At 37.3% G+C, this 17,235-nt stretch overlaps 1 protein-coding gene across 11 annotated transcripts in view; it reads right to left on the bottom strand.

Moving 5' to 3' along the window:
- Positions 1 to 17,235, bottom strand: part of LOC117411250 (NHS-like protein 1) — a 130,205-nt gene that overhangs the window by 16,139 nt on the left and 96,831 nt on the right. For 7 of the 11 annotated variants that reach the window (XM_059025250.1, XM_059025241.1, XM_059025243.1 and 4 more), the window contains exons 2-4: positions 11,323 to 11,475; positions 2,035 to 2,156; positions 786 to 860 (exon numbers count right to left, since the gene is read on the bottom strand). In XM_059025250.1, coding sequence (XP_058881233.1) covers positions 786 to 860; positions 2,035 to 2,156; positions 11,323 to 11,475 — 350 coding nt within the window. Of the gene's footprint in view, positions 1 to 785; positions 861 to 2,034; positions 2,157 to 11,322; positions 11,476 to 14,261; positions 14,920 to 17,235 lie in introns of those variants that run through there. The other 4 variants (XM_059025242.1, XM_034921622.2, XM_059025247.1 and 1 more) reach the window with 3 other exon arrangements.

Below are 17,235 nucleotides of genomic sequence, written 5' to 3'. Positions count from 1 at the left end.
CACTGTCTGGTAAAGCTGTAGTGTTGTATTGAGTGTCAGAAGCAATTTATCTCCTGTAATTTTAGCTAGTTCCCCAGGGTTTTCATGACAAAAAAAAACCTGATAATCCTCAGAAGAAAACCTATCAATATAGACAAGTATAAACTGTACAATGTGTAGATACGTTGTGTTAAAATAAACATATATTTCCAATGTATACACTGGTAAGGGATATAAACAGATAATTGTGTTCAACAAGCAGACAGACAGATAAAACCCGAAAAGCAAAAAAACAATATTGCCAAGCTGCAGTGACAAAGCAAATGGCATGCTCTTGCTGTACTTAAAAAGGCCATTCATAGTTTAGGTAGTGTTCTTAATAATGTGCATGTTTGTGCCATGGATTATGAGTAGAGTGCTGTAAGAATGGAGTTACTTACTAAACTACTTTAGTAATTAGGTTTAAAAGTATGGTAATTTGTAATGCTAAACAATAGCCTCGCTATGCCAGAGTTACAAAGCCTGTTATTTTATGTAGAAGTATTTAAGTCTTTAGGAAAGGATTTACTCCATTCTAGATGTTTTCTAAAAGAATTTGGGTACTACCACATAAAACTTAGCAAAGCATTTCCACACAAGTACACAGCACCTAGTAAACCGTAACTGGGTGTATTGGAGGTATTCAAGCACAGAGATGAAGGAAGCACTGGGGTGCACAACCACGTAGATTCTCAAGGTACAGCTGCATCAAGCACAAAATGGGGGGGAGGGGGGAGGGGGAGGGCAGCCATGGTCAGGCCAGGTACCTTGTGTTTCCTGGGAGTCAAATGACAACAGGCATTAAGGCAAGACTGGCTGAGACAGTCTAATAGATTAGACTGCTAAATAAGAGAGAAAAAAGAACAAAACACAAAAACAGGACAGTGAAACAAACCAACAACATGTAGTTCATAACAGCACACTGTGGTTAGCTTCTGGAAGCAGAAACCCACATTGTCACATGCAAACAGGTACAGCTAGTAAGTATCGTCATTTTTTGTTTTGTATTTTATTTTATTTTATTTATTTTTTTATATCTTGGAATGCTTTAGTTGTCAAAACCAGTTCCACAAGGGCAAAATTCAAGTTAAAAAAATATTCAAGTTGTTATTATTGTAAATCTTTAAACATAACAAAACTATGTAAAAACATCTTCACTCTAGTTAAAAAGATTGTTAACAATGTTTTACAATATAGAACATATCCCACTGATGCCCATCAAGCTATGCAATTCAAATGGTTAACTCTAGAGGACAGTAAAGCAAAGGAAGTTAAAACCTAGTCTTTAACTAGGACTTCATAATATTGTGAGTAAAGCTATTTCAATACAGGTTTTTTGATAACCCACAATAACAAATAATAACTGTGCTAAATAAAATGTCTTGGTCGTTTACTGAATTGGTAGGGGTTATTCAGCAACTGTATCACATACATTATTACCTATATACAGAGTCCGCAACTATATGAATATCTTTGATTTTGTGAAATTGTTTACAGCTGTGTCAAATGACAGTGAATGTTCCTAGGGGGCGGCACACAATTGGCCGAGTGCCGCCCGGGTAAGGAGGGCTTAGGTCGGCAGGGGAATCCACGGTTCACCGTGCACCAGCGACCCCTGTGGCCGAAAGGGCGCCTGCGGTTCTGCAGTGGAGCCACCAGATCTGTGTTGTCCTCCAGCACTATAGGTCTGTTGGCCTTGCTGTGGATCCGCAGTGAGAAAAATGACTGATTGGCAGGAGCACATTTCGGAGGACGTGTGTTCCAGCCTCTGTTACCCGAGTTGCCAGGGGGTTGCAGCGGTGAACCGGGATACAAATAATAATTGGGCATTCCAAAATGGGGAGAAAACCGGGGTAAAAAACATTGACAACAACTAAATTTATAAATAAAAACCATTTAAAAAAATGACAGTGAACGCAGATTATATTTGGGACTAAGGATAAGTGTAAAAGTAATCCATAATCAATCCTGTATAGATCTGGTTTTAAAGGTTGGTGCAATGCGTCTGCGAGTTACCTTTCTATCACGGTCGTCATGCTCTGGCAGGCTGCCGTCAGACAGGTTGGATGAGGAGAAGGTGGGGCCCTGAGAGTAGTACTGTGAACTGCGGAATCCATCATTCCTCAGCTTGTCACATTCTGGGAGGCAGGAGACACACAAAACACAAGGCATCAGCAATGGGGTTATTCTCATTAAGGAAATGTAACTCCATTTACCATTTGACTGTGAAAAGGTCAATGTCAACAGAAATCCTCATAGTTCACCAAACAGTCTCCTACTTCTTTTTATTTATTCCACAACAGAAAAAGCAATCTGGAAGTTACAGTACATAATTGCATTCCTTGCAATGCTGAAGCTTCCTAAGATGCTACTACACTGATAGATTTCTGCTGCTGGACAGAAGTGAGTGACCTACATTTAAATAAAACTGCATTCTATGCTGTTCATATATAATTTTTTGAAAAAAGCTATTATCACTCAGGGAGCAGCCATAATGTTTTAGTTAATTTTCATTATGTCATGTATTACTAAAGGCAATGTACTGTCTATTCATTTTGTACTATACAGTAACTCGTTCTTAAAGAGTAAGTAGCGGGGTTCAGAAAAATATACTGTCACACGTCCCCACATGTTTCTACAACTGTTTAAATAATGTACCTGTAATTTCTCTTTTTGTTATTAACATTATGACAACTTTTTATACTTATAACTTTAAATTCTGTTTCAAAGCTCTTTTCAAAATGGCCGCTGTAGTGCACTGATAGTGTAAGGATTATTCCCACATTGTCAAACAAGTAACACAGCAATAACAATCCATGATGTGGTACGGAACAGAAAAGCTACAGCACTTGTTATATTCCTGCAGCAATTTGAAAAAAAGCTTTGAAAACAGACTTTAAAGTTATTAGTTATTAGTGTAAAAAGTTGTCAGGATGTTTACAATGAAAAGAAAAATTACAGGTACAATATTTAAACAGTTGTAGCCACACGTGGAGACGTATAACGCTACTAACTCTAAGCCAAAAATAGTCAGTCAGTCAAGGTTACATTTATTCAGTGACAGTGTTGAGCATGCTAAGAAAAGGATTAAGGCAATCACAAATCAAACAAAACAAAGCTTCAGACCAGATGGTAGAGCTAAACATCATGTAGTCTGTTTTTTTTTTTTACATATGCTTTCCTGCAATTCAGCAGGTTTATTGTACAAATAATGCAATGGTACCCACAATGAACCAAAGCCATACTAGGGGATTTATAATGTATTAACCAATTAACTGACAAAGGAAAATAAAGAAACACATGCAATAAGTTTATTGAATGTATGAATTTATTTATTTACTACGTTATTGAAACAGGGTCTCAACATTTCAACACTGAGCAATGTGGGGGTTGGCAGAGGATAAGTTGGAATGTTGAGTGCTTTCAAAGAAAGCTATAATAAACCTCAGTATTGAGAAGCTGCTCCCTAACCTCAACCCAAATGTCTGCAGAGTTGCCTTTTACACTCCACAATCCTTACTGAACTGTGATGGCTAAATTCAAGTCAGTATTAGTCATCATTTCAGTATGCAAGTGAGATGTGCTGAAATACCCCTTTCCAAGGACAGAGTTTTTAAATGTTTGTAGCTTTGTGTGCAAATTGTGAATGTCCAAGAAACTGAACCCTATGCTTCGTCTTTCTCTTTCTCCCTGAAAAACTGTCAGGGTTTCTAACTTCCTCCCCTAAGTCACTTGGGTTTTGAGACCGTAGTTATAACGAACCAATATTCGTGCTTTAGTAACAAAACAAAAAAACAAACAAACAAAAAACATATTTTATGTGGTTCCAATTTAAAATCAAGCCAGAATTAGTGACACCAATGCACAGCTTTAATTAATTTCAATGTGGTGAATAATCAACAAAGGGGTGGGATTTATCCTACTGAGTATGCAAATATATTGCTAAAATAGCATCAAAGTAATTTAAAAATACTCATAGATGTTTTGTACATACCCATTCCATTGCTACTCCCTTTGGGCAACCATAAGAATGGGATGATTAATCTAATTGGTTATTATATTGCAAAACAAACACAAAATGCATTGGATTGGGGATTACAAAATCACAATAAACCCATGGCCTGTTTTACACCTCTGAGCTTGTTAATAAAGCTCTTGAAACAAAACAAACCTCACTGTGTCAAGGCTAAGCGACGGCTGATTCTTGGATAGAAACGCAGCTTCTAGCCAATTGGCTAGTATGGGCTGTCAGCGCTCACAAACAAAGCAGCTGTCTCAACCCAAAGCTGCATTACATCAGATTTCAGTATTACAGCTGGGCATATGGCAAAGTAAAGAAGGGTGCTGAGAGCGGGCGGAGGAGCCACGCAGATGAAAAGCCTGCCTTTGTACAGCGAGAGCGCTCCTTCTCTTTAAACGAAAGGGAAAAAAAACTGAACTTGTGACAGGCTGACAGCTGGAATTGTCTGCCTGAAAAATTGGCTTAGGGAGACTTGTTGGGAGGGGGACGGTGCAGGCGCTTACAGCTGGCCTAGTCTTCTGAAAAGTAGGGTGTAAATTGCCTCTCTGTTCTTGTGAAGACTGTACTGCTTGACCTATGGAGTGGGGTTACAACTAACAATACAGGGTTGATATGTGCAGATTTCTACAATGTTGGGTCTGTAATTAAAAGACAAAAGTCCCTTCTGATCAAATTAATGTGCATTTGAAAAAAAAAAAAAAAAAATATATATATATATATATATATATATATATATATATATATATATATATATATATATATATATATATATATATATATATATAGATATTATTATTATTATTATTATTATTATTTATTTCTTAGCAGACGCCCTTATCCAGGGCGACTTACAATTGTTACAAGATATTACATTATTATTTATTTATTTATTTTTTTTACATACAAATTACCCATTTATACAGTTGGATTTTTACTTGAGCAATCTAGGTAAAGTACCTTGCTCAAGGGTACAGCAACAGTGTCCCCAACCAGGGATTGAACCCACAACCCTCCAGTCAAGAGTCCAGAGCCCTAACCACTACTCCACACTGCTGCCCATTAAGTGACATTAATTAAATAATGTTTTTTAATAAACAAAATGATGTTACTCCTTTAAAAACTACAATAAAGTGCAGTTCTAAAAATGAAAGAGAGTGATCAAGTCTCTGAAGACCTTACTTTGAATTTTATACCTCAATGTATCTTCAGTTCACACTGTCCACAGTGCCAATTGGTTTCTTTGATTATGAACTAAAGCTTGCAGTCCCCAAGGTTACTCTAAAATTAATTTTAAAAAACTGGGTTACAAGCTGCGAAAAACATAATGCAATATAAGTATGTGTCATCTCACCAAAGATTGGCTTCTTTGTGCCTTTGGATGCCTCTTGTTCAAGCTCCTGTGATGTTATTATATTGTTAAATCTGTAATCCCTTCTAGTAATGGCTGATAGGATGGTTTCCTAAATGAGGTGTGAACTTCAATGACAAAGGGAGGATTGGGAACACATCATGACTTTCACACCATTTCCTCTTCCCACCTTCCAGACAGATGCTAATGGTGTGTGAACATCCTGCTGGAGTAACACCACCTCGAAGTGGACCAGCAATTCCACACTAAAGCAACACTGACCAACTGGTGTGAACAAATTCATAATCCATTACATTCAAGGATATCACAAGAAAAGGGGATTTCCCCCCAGTTCTCCATTTACAATGGGCAAACAAGACATTTTCATTCCATTTTAAAGTTTGCACTGACAGGAACTTCAATCAATGTGCATGCATTGTATGAATGTGTGAAGCAGTAAAAGAGTTTGCAGCGGGCAGTATCAATCTTTGCTGTCAAGATGCCCTAGAAAGTGTTTTATTGTCCTTCTTGTGCAGTGATCAAGGTCAGGGTTGAAAGCATAATATTGTAAGTCAAATGTGTTTGGCCATTATACTTTAACTATAAAAATAACTCCATTATGTTTAAATTAAATAACCAGTAAAGGATAACAGACACTAAAATATAATCATGAAATCATCACACAAGTATTCTGGTAAAGGGATGCTTTTGTTAGCATATGTTAGCTAAACTGTTAGCAATGAAGCATTAAAACAGACCGATTTTAATGTTAGATCTCTTTTTGAGAAATTAAGCCATGCAGTATAACTCATGAAAGGCAAGACACTTAAAATGAGGTGGTGAAATTGAGGTAGATATTTCAAATTGTCAAAAGCTCTTTAGAATTTGTTTAGTGCAGATGCACAGTTGCTTGCTTGTAAAGTCTAATAAAATATCTCTTTATTAGGACCGTTCCAAACAGAACAGTGGTAAAATGTACCTTCTGTCTGGGAAGTATTGACTTTGATAGATGTCTAGATAGAGAAGAACTTTAAAATTAAAATACTCTGGAAGAGACCGGCTCCCTCTGGGGGGAGTTTGTGTAAAACTCATTATGAAAAACTACCCTGATACAGTCTAGTGATTGCACTTGGTCCAGGAGATGTATGGTACTGTAGATGGGGCAGTCACCAGCAAGCCATTAGTAAACTTAATCTGCCGTTGTAGAGAAATTGAACAGACAAATTAAAATTAGAGATGAATTATTCACACAGGAGCTATTTTGTGGATGACACATTTTATAGAACATATTATATTCCACTTGTTTTTGGATTTCAAGGGAAATGTGATGACTGATTATTGTCATTGACAGAGAAAGATACATCTTTCTGTGTATGTGTCTGTGTGCACGTATCTGTGGTCTGTATTTTTAATAAGTGCACTTGAGACAGACACAGAGGAAATCTCATTGGCAATTTGTTAGCCAAATTCCAGGCATAGCGCGTCAATTTTTTGTGATCATCCAATTCATTTAACTAGATGAGCGTAACAGCAACATTTGCTAATTAGATTCTAACTCAGACCTCATTTGTCTTTTTGACATAAAGCGCAGCCTTGAAGTTAATTCGCCTCATCAATTCTAAAATATATCTTAACGTAAATATGTTAACCTCAAAAATAAAACCCTGCCGAAAGAAATTATATCAGGTATTAAACACATAGAGATTTATTTAAGAATATATTACTACTGTACAATGAACCAATTTTATTTGTTTTTTCAAAAATATTTAAAAATAGGTTATACTTGAGGGGCCTCATTCAAAAAAGGCTGTCCAAAAGGATACAATGCACAAGATAAAACAAAAAACAAGGATCATATCCTCACTGTGTCGGTGTGTTTCATTCATTTTATGTGCAGAATTTTAAAACAATGAGAATTCTTTATTTTCTTGAGGAAAACTAAAATGCTTACACAACACGGCTAGGTTATTTGTCGGGGGTTGGGGTGTCTGCGTATATTGTTTAATAAACTGGATGAGAAATAGAAGTCGTCCAGGATATTAACGAAGACAGGAAGACGACTAGGACCCAGGCCAAAAGCCTGAGGGATTCCAGTATTAATGGGCATTGCTGCTGTTCTGAGCAGACATTATTAAACTGGCTTCTTCCATTTTGACAGGTGCGAGTCCAGGATTTCACAGACTCAATGACATTCTGGGGATTTAACAATATCAGGACATAATAAAAAGCCTTAGACAGACCAATTAGGGTTTCACCAAGGAAGTTACCAACATCAAGTTTCCAACATGGATTGTAATCTAATTACTATAAAGGAAATGAGATGCAAATTGGAGGAAGGCCAAGTTGCTATTGCAAATCAAATGCTGCCTGAAATGACATTTTCCTCTCCAGCTGATGGCATGTTGCACTCAACAGCTCCTCAAGGCAGATCTTTCTTTTTGTTTCACATTCAATAAAAGGCAGAGATGCAGGCAGTGGTAAAGTCCCTGCTACACCAAAGCAAAATCGCACAGGTTGGAATTATGCAGAGCATGATATCCCAAATCACCACAGTGAGTAGTCAGATATAAAACTAGTAGCCAGCAATTATGTTGGCTTTGTATTTTTTGTAATCTCTTTGCAGTGTGGGGTAGTGATTAGGGCTCTGGACTCTTGACTGGAGGGCCGTGGGTTCAATCCCAGCTGGGGGACACTGCTGCTGTACCCTTGAGCAAGGTACTTTACCTAGACTGCTCCAGTAAAAACCCAACTGTATAAATGGGTAATTGTATGTAAAAATAATGTGATATCTTGTAACAATTGTAAGTCGCCCTGGATAAGGGCGTCGGCTAAGAAATAAATAATAATAATAATAATAATAATAGCGATTATTTCTACCTCTTTATCTTTTCATTAATATGGATGTGCTTCTGATCCATACAGGAATTGAGTGCAGGACCCCTGGTGAATTTCATAGAAACTCCAATATAAACATGCTGTGGCTTGTGACCTAGATTGACTTTACCACAAGTTCCAGTATTGGAGGAGCATTGGCTAGTGATTTGGAAACCATTAGAAGGTAATGCTGCAGAATTCAAAGAACACAACTTTTGTAAGCTATGTTGAATTACAGATGGATTTTTTGGTGTTCTTCTGCCTTATAAATTACAGCGGTATACAGTATACATATTAGAAGTAAAGCCAACTCTGTAAATATTTATGCACACAAAGAAAAATAAATAAACTGTGGCCCACTCCCTGGGGGGGCTCTGATCGTCTGATTAAATATTGATTTTTTTGCAGCCAGCAAATATTGAGCAGTTGACTGCCTTGTTGCCAATATGTATATGGAAAACATCTGATTAGCATTCACTGTGGGACATTTACTTAAAACAAACGTTGCTCATCAACAGAAATAATTAAAGCTTTCCTTTGTTCTTTTTCTTTACTGAACCAGTGCTCTTTCTTGATCACTGCAGATAAAGAGAAGTGCATATATATTTGTATTAATGGTTTGTATCTGGGAACAAGTCGTCACTCCATTGTCCCTATAAAGGAAATAAAGCAGTAAGCCATACTTGTTATCTGTTACAGTATGGGTTCTTCAGAATCATTAAGCAGATAGCTCTGCAGCATTCCATGTCATCTGAGGCCTGCCGCTTTCAATACTGGGCACTGTAACACCTCAAGGCAGGGTGCTGCTGATAAATGCAACATGTTCATGGTCTCCCATAAACAGGATTTGATCCTGTAATCCTTGTGGCCCAATGTAATCCATTAACAATCACCTCAGTTGTCGACAGTCAGTCAGCCGTTCTGGCTGCTGCTATGCCAGTGCTACAGTATTATAATAACGTGATGCTGCTATTGATTTGGACAATAAGGAGTCTTGCTCTCGATTACATTTGCACTTTTGAGACCCACTTCTGGATATTTCTGACAGAAAATGTAATTGTATTTATTTCCTTGCATATTTTGGTAATACCTATCTATGCACCACGCTACTGGATCCTCAGCTAATGCACTATCCTTGCACTACCATGTCACGGTAGTCGTAGTAGTATTATTTGCTCTTACTGTAAACTGCACTGTATTTAAATATTAAGCTTGCATTTTTACCCTTTAATGCCCTGTAACACCTCACAAGTTGCATTGGATAAAGGCGTCTGCCAAATAAATAAATAAATAAATAAATAAATAAATAAATAAATAATACTACTACTACTAATAATAATAATAATAATAATAATAATAATAATAATAATAATAATAATTGAAATACTGTAGCAGCCTTTACACACAAAGATAAAACACTTCATAGTAGTGTAATGGTTGTCTGCCTATAATGTATTCGGTGCATTTATTAATGCTAATAAATTAATTCATCCTCCATATTGTACCCGCTGCAGTGTCACTGGTACAAAAGCTAGAAAGACAAAGAGCACACTTCAGTAAACATGGAGGACACCTGCTGCTCCAGGTATTGTGAAATCTACTGTAGAGGTGGCAGCTAAAAAGGGAGGTGAGCATCTGGACCACCTGCTAATCTCCTTGTGAACTGACAGGCTAACTTGCATTAATATTCTAGCAGGCATTAAGCTGAACCAAATTTAGAAGACCAGCTCATGTCTGATTATGCGGATTGTGGTGCAGACTAAAGTGACAGCTCAGCAAAACCAGGGGACACAGGCTGGGAGATACATGGAGAGAGGGTTCAGAATACTTAAACTAGAAGTTTGGGGGTCATCTTTGATCTATCACTCGAGCCTCATATTAGGGCAGTTACTAAAGTAACTTAGACCAATTATTTCCGTATCTGATGTTGAGAGACTAATGCATGCCTTTGTTTCACCTAGAATTGATTATTGTAATGCACTTTTTTTCTGGTGTCCCAAAACGTGTGGTATCCCGCTTGCAGCTTGTTCAGAATACCGCCACTAGAATTCTTTACACTGGCTCCCTGTGCAGTATAGAATTGATTTTAAGAGTTTGCTGTTAACTTACAAGGCCCTGAATGGATTAGCACCTAGTTATTAGCTGGAGTTACTGACCCCGTATCTTCCAAACCGCACTCTGAGATCACAGGATGCAGGGCTGCTGGTTATTCCTAGGGTCAACAAAAGCAACACGGAAGACAGGGATTTTTCTTGTAGAGCTCCTAAATTATGGAATGCTCGGCATTTGTTTGTCAGGGAAGCTGGGACCGTTACAGTTTTCAAGTCAAGACTAAAAACGCACTTTTATAAAATGGCTTTCTTATCTTAGTGGGTTTTAATGTAACTTTAAAATTGCTGCTTTTGTATTATTATGTGTATACTGGTACTTAAATGGTCTGACTGTGGCAAGCTATACAAATGTATTGTGGTTTGTTCTCTTTTTTCTGCTATGTACTGTGCTGTGCTTTGTGATACTTTTGTATAAAAAGTGCTACATAAATGCAATAAATAAATAAATAAATAAACCCACACCGCAACACTTCAATATCGGTGATGATCTGCTTGCTTCAAGGCTATGATGGCAGATCAGTTTACTGATGAGAATCTCTATGGTTACCAGACAAACAGAGCTAGGAGTCCATTCTTCTCGTGACCTTCTCAGGTTATGTAACCTTGAAATGGGCAATTCTAATTTTGTTGTAGGAGGCAACGTTACAATTTGTCCCCAGTTATTCTGTTACAGTATATTACCATGTTCTCAGTCAATCTGCTGGATTATTAGTTTTCAGAGAGGGATAGAAATGCAATGTGTGTGTGTGTGTGTGTGTATCTGTGTGCATACACAAACATGTAGTGTACGTACATTTGTACTTGTGAATGCACATCATACATCCTAAAGAGGAGGACCTAGAGACTTAAGCAAGAGTACAATTAGACGAGGCTCTTGTGGGTGAATAATTGCCTTGCCTTGGAAAGAACACCTTGCATTATCCCAAGTAGTAACCACCCCAGGTCCTCACCTCGCAGCACGCTCTTCAGGTTGACCTTGGCCTGTCGGTGCAGGTCCTCCACACAGGCTGGTCTGTTCGTGGGCAGGAAGATGTTCTCCTGCTGGTGCCAGGGGGCTGTGTAATGGACCGTCCACTTACTCTCGTCATCCAAGTTAGAGACCGCTGCAAGATGAAAACAAAACAGGTCAGGGCTTGTTGTGTTGTTGTACTTGTTGTTTTTGTTGTGAGAGGAAACAAACTGCCATGGCTATTTCTTTTAAAAGGACAAAGCACATGATCTACAAGATAGTACAAGTAGGAAGAATGTGTTGTTCATGTCTGAATTACATATATATATATATATATATGTATCTTAATTACAGACCTACAAATCTCATTTTGAACAGTTCAGTGACTAGAAGTACTAGCTAGAAACTGCATTAGTCAACTTTAAAATTCCACAGGATTTGACTTCTTATTAAAGCCTATGAGACACAGATCCCTCATTTTAGAACCTTTAACTACACTGTACTGTATGTACTGTAGTACATAACAATGACAGTAGACCGTACATTAGAGGGTATAATTTACCCATGATTAGCACTACCCATGCTCTGCTGTTACACCAAGCCAACTAATTAGGTTTTCTTGACTGTGCTTATTTTATTTTAAGATGCTGCTTGCAGAACATTGCCTTGGCATACCTAAGTGGGATTAATGCAAACAATTTCTATATTTTAAGCCTCTGTTCCTCAGGTTTTCAACAAAAAACACCAAAGCTCCATCTGAATTATTGGCTTCTGATCCCACTAGAAGCTAAGCAAGGTTTGGCCAGGTCAGTAATTTTATAGAAAACCGCCAAGGAACACTGTAATGTGTTGTGGTGGGCCAGAACACAAAGACGTACTGGAGGTGCCAATTTTCAGTGAAACATTACTTTGTGGATAGGTCCTAGTTTGTGGCTATTAAAAAACCCTATTACACTATCCCTAAAACCTGCGACAGTATGTCACACCTAAATACATTTCCATTACCTTGTAATGAACTTCAATTAAATCAATACACACACACACACACACACACACACTCGATAGGTCCTATTTTGTGGCTATTAAAAGTACCTGTTACACTATCCCCAGAACCTGCTACAGTATATCACACCTAAATACATTTCCATTACCTTGTAATGAACTTCAATTAATACACACACACACACACAAACTGCACACTACAATTTCTGTTAGAATCCTTAAAAAAAATGTCAAAATTAGATACTCATTGACGTAGAGACGAAAATGATAACCCAATTAATCTTAATTAATCCCGCTCCAGTAGTTTCAATAGGGGTTGGAGGGTCTTTTATAACTGACGCCCAGCATTTATTATGTAACCATATGATGAAACCTGTGTGTAAGAATCCTCTCTCATGGACTCCAGTAATCTGTTCTGAAAAGCCCTTATTAAGAATGCAATTCCATTCCCAGCTCCTTGTTCAGTGAAACCTTTCCCCCCCCAACACTCTCAAATGAAAAGTGATTTTGTGTGCAGGACTGTTTATAGCGACACTCTATTGGGTTTTACTATAGAGCCTGAGAAAGAGACCCAATCATTTCAAGGAAAGCCACATGTATTCTTTGAAGGCCAGGCATGCTCAAGTAAAAAGAAAAAATTCATTGCAAACCAGTGATCACAAAAATGCTTTCTCAACATTTTATGATACATAATCAATACAGTATAACGTGCAGCAAACTACTGATAAAAGCAAAAATGAAATAAAATATATAAAATTAGGGGATGATCTGAAAACTGAACTAAAAGCAATTTAAAAGCAGTGCCCTTGCAAACGAAAAACAATGTCATATGTAGTAGAATTAAAGATCATATTAAATACAACACATTTCCTCACTGCATAATTGGCACACACCAGCACCACAGACTGCACGGCTCTTTCTATTAAATGCACCGCTCCACTCATAAGATTGAATACCCGCAGCCACAAGTTACAGCTCTGAACTACACTGTGTGCACAACAGAATGGGCTATAACAAAGAGTGACTTTTAGTGTGTTTTATAAAACTTTGAAGTAAAACTGTAACAGCCAATGTATTCATATTCATTCATTTGAAAACATAAGTAAAAGCAATCATGCATGACTAGTTTCACAAATGACAAGATGCAAGAAACAGGTGTGCACCACGGTAGCTCTTTCATTTCCACTAAAGTCATTGTCTCTGGGCAGTGAGAGAGGGGAACACACCCTGTTTTTCAAAAGACCATGCCCTTTCTATTAATCGTCTCAACACAAAACCCCTTGTCTTCATTCTCATTCCCAGAGTACACAAAACATTCCCAAGAGTACAAGCCTTACAACTTTTAAACCTTAGAGTTTTTGATCAATTGTATTTTATCCAACGGTAAACAGAGCTGTTACAGTACAAGGTACTTTAGGAGTTTGTAATCGTGCCAAGCATTTTGGCTAGCGCGTTTTATCAGTGTGAAGTTTGGTAATTTCATACAGTACAGGATCAGCCTCATCAAGATAGCAAAAGTGTTATTTGCTTCATTTTAGCATTGCAAGTGTAGTGTAGCAAAATGATCTCTACTGTACTGCACCACAGGACAGGTTTGTTCAGATAGTAACCTTACTTAAATAAAAAAATTGTCCTTAAGATGAAGTATCTGGAATTCAGGCACAGTCTTATCCTTATATCATACATACACAATTTAAAAATGTGACCATCAAAAATAAATAAATTAAATAAATAAATAAATAAATAAATAAATAAATAAATAACACCACCACCCTAAGAATTAGTTAATTATTCAATATACAAGTAGAGGATTTTATTATGGAAGACATGAAGTTCCGCAAGTAAATAGTTTTAAAAAAATCCATACGTTCTGACCTTGAGCAATATGAATAACAGCACCTCAGATCATCCGCTGTGAGGGGAAGCAAGAACACTTACCTTTTCTCTTGAAGTATTTAATCACAGATTTCAGCTTTGTGCTAATAAACACCATTATGTATTTTTATCTCTCCAAAGGTACGGTTTCTAAAAGTTTACTACAGCATTGATCCTCGGACTTCGTCCTGTTGTCTGCACTGCTACAGAATCTGCCTGCTGTTCTGGTGACAGTGCTTCACAGGGCACTTTGCACTCCGCTAGCAATCCACAGGAGGAGAGTCGTGGCTCTGCAACATGATCCCAGCACTGCCTAGCAAAGCCTGACAACACAATGAACTGGAAGAAAAGGCTTTAGTGAAGACAAGCTGGCGTCTGAAGCTAAAACTGACCCAGGCTGCATTTGTACAGTTTCAGAGCTACTGTATTTGCTTTTTAGCTTATTTTCCTCCTGCTGCAGAAAACAGGAGCCATCAAAAGTGCATAGCCTCTACAGTATTATTCCAAATCTCCAAGTGCACACACTGCTGAGTCCCTCGCAGACCTTACCAATTCAGAATGGATTGTCCACAATCTATCCATTGTCCAGCCTTCACAATCACTATGCCCACACCCCCACCGTAGTGGGGTTCAGTGTTATGTTATGGGAAGAAGAGAATTTACAATAGACACTCAATGGAGTTGCAAATGATCCATGAAATTCGGTGGGAGATCAACAGCTTACACCTCCCCCTGTCTAACTAATTTCAGCTCTGCAGACTTCTGAAGCAGGGGCTTTAATTGCTCCAAACCTGCTGTCTCATTTGCTAGCACAATGGATCTAAAATGCACCGACAACCAACTAGTTGGATTTGCTTTGCCCTGGCATGTCTATGCTTACAGGCATGTTGAAAGAGGGATTGCCAGTGTAGCTCTGGATTAAAATATCATTGTTCTCTCCTTGAAGAGGCACATTCACCTCCATTTCCATAGTTAAAAGAGAAACAAAATAAAAGAACGATAAAAGAAACTGCACATAATCAAATAAAAAAGAGCTTTGGGTTATCTGCCTTTTGAAATGAAAGCCCTTTTGAGGGGTCAGGTTTCTCTGGGAGTAAAGGACTAAAGCAACATTTGTGTACTTTCTTCATTTTAAGAAAGCTATTGCACTGTTTTTGTCTTCAGGATAATTAAAAAAAAAAATCCTTTTAATTATTAGGTGCTCATTACACAATGCAATTTTAGATGTTGTTTTTGCTCTTTTTTAATGTTAACAGGTTTTAATTGAGTTACAGTATACATTTAAAAAGGAGCCCCGTTTTTTTTTTTTAACAGCTTGATATTACTCAGTCTGGTATTTTCCAACACAGTACTTAAGAGATTGAGAAGCATAAAACTACACAGTACACATTTTAATATCTTTAATCTGTAAACCGAAAGGAATACAGTGGTGTTGTACACTTGCTTTGCCAGGATGAATGTGCTTAAATAATTCCTCAAAACATCTGCAATATTAATGTTTACCAAGGTCCTTTCACTTAACCTCAGTACAGCTGAACCCAGAAAGCTCTGTGAATTTTCACTGTTGGGGAAATAATAGCATCAGTGGGATATATTTCATCCCTCCTGGGAGAACAAGACCCTTTATAAAGAAAGCAGGTCTTAAGATGTGTAAAACTGGAGGTCTTTCCCGATTGCTTTTTTCAATGTTAAAAGTTCCCCACCCAATCCGGGTATACAATTGATTAAACACAATAGCTGTATTGGTCACACAGATTTAATAAATGGGACGATTTTTACTAAAAGTAAATTGTTCCGGTAGTGTTACTGGAGTGATATGAATACGATTTTAAAAGTTTTTTTTTTTTTTTTTTTTAAAGTAACTGTACTTAAAACGAAGATATTTATAATAAGCCACTTACATTTGTCTTTAGTTGATGGATTGGAGTTGAAATAAATTTATTGTCCTCTCAAGATCCTGTCCCCATCCCCCAGCTTGCACTTCTTAGCTTTTCGACTGACCTGCTTCATTGTGTTACTTGTGCCGGTCACTCTGGCACAAATCAAGGGTGATGAGATGCCGGCACTGAGAACAAAAATGCCTGCATACAAAGCCATTCTGTGGCTGCCTGGGAGCCTTTAGTCCCAGAGACAAAAGCAGAACAAAACCCTAAAAGATTAGCTCTACAAAAACAGCAACAATAATCTACACCTTGGAGACTGGTTTAAAAAGTATACACTACATTTATACTGTTGCTGCACTAAACAGTTTGTATTCTTAAGTACAGTTCATGAACAAATGCTATTCATTTAAAACGAGTTGGGTGGGACAATAGCAAAAATCAGTAAAATCTGCCCTGTTAACATTAGCAACATTGATCAAATAATACCTTCATTTTTATTATTATTATTATTATTATTATTATTATTATTATTATTATTATTATTTCTTGGCTTTGATAATGAACTGCTTTGGAAATTGATCAAAGGTTGCACACATCTGCACCATATTTGTACTAAAACTCAATTTCTGTACCGGTAATTCTTGATTTACTTTGTAAATACTTCCGGCTCTGAATGCCAGCTGAATAATGAGACTGTATTGTGGCTGTAAAGGGGGTTCTTTAGAATTGGTGATGCAGTAGGTTAATTTGTAAAATGAATGTTAATGAGGCTAGGCTGTACATCTAAAGGTTTTTTTTTTCTTTTTAACTGAATTATATCTGAAACAACCCAGTGGGCAAATACATCATTTGAAATTATTTCTAAAGGTACATTGTGGGATGTTGTTATAATAATCTAGTTTATTACTTTGAACTCTTACTGTATAGCTGAAGTAAAAAAAAATAAAAAGGCAACGTCTAATAGAAATAAGCTATACTTAAAAAGAGTGAAAGTTTTACTTTAAAATAAACAAATAAAATAAAGCTGAAATCATTCTACAACCCATAGTGCTGCACTTGTAAGAGAAACCTGGGGCCCTGTGTTCCACTGTGCTGGAATGATGAGGCTTGACTGTTTAATTCAGTAAGGTAAAAGTAATGATGGTGGAATCACC

The sequence above is a fragment of the Acipenser ruthenus genome, chromosome 6 (assembly GCF_902713425.1).
Source record: "Acipenser ruthenus chromosome 6, fAciRut3.2 maternal haplotype, whole genome shotgun sequence".
NCBI classification, from domain to species: domain Eukaryota; kingdom Metazoa; phylum Chordata; class Actinopteri; order Acipenseriformes; family Acipenseridae; genus Acipenser; species Acipenser ruthenus.
This window is presented reverse-complemented; position numbering and strand designations above follow the sequence as displayed.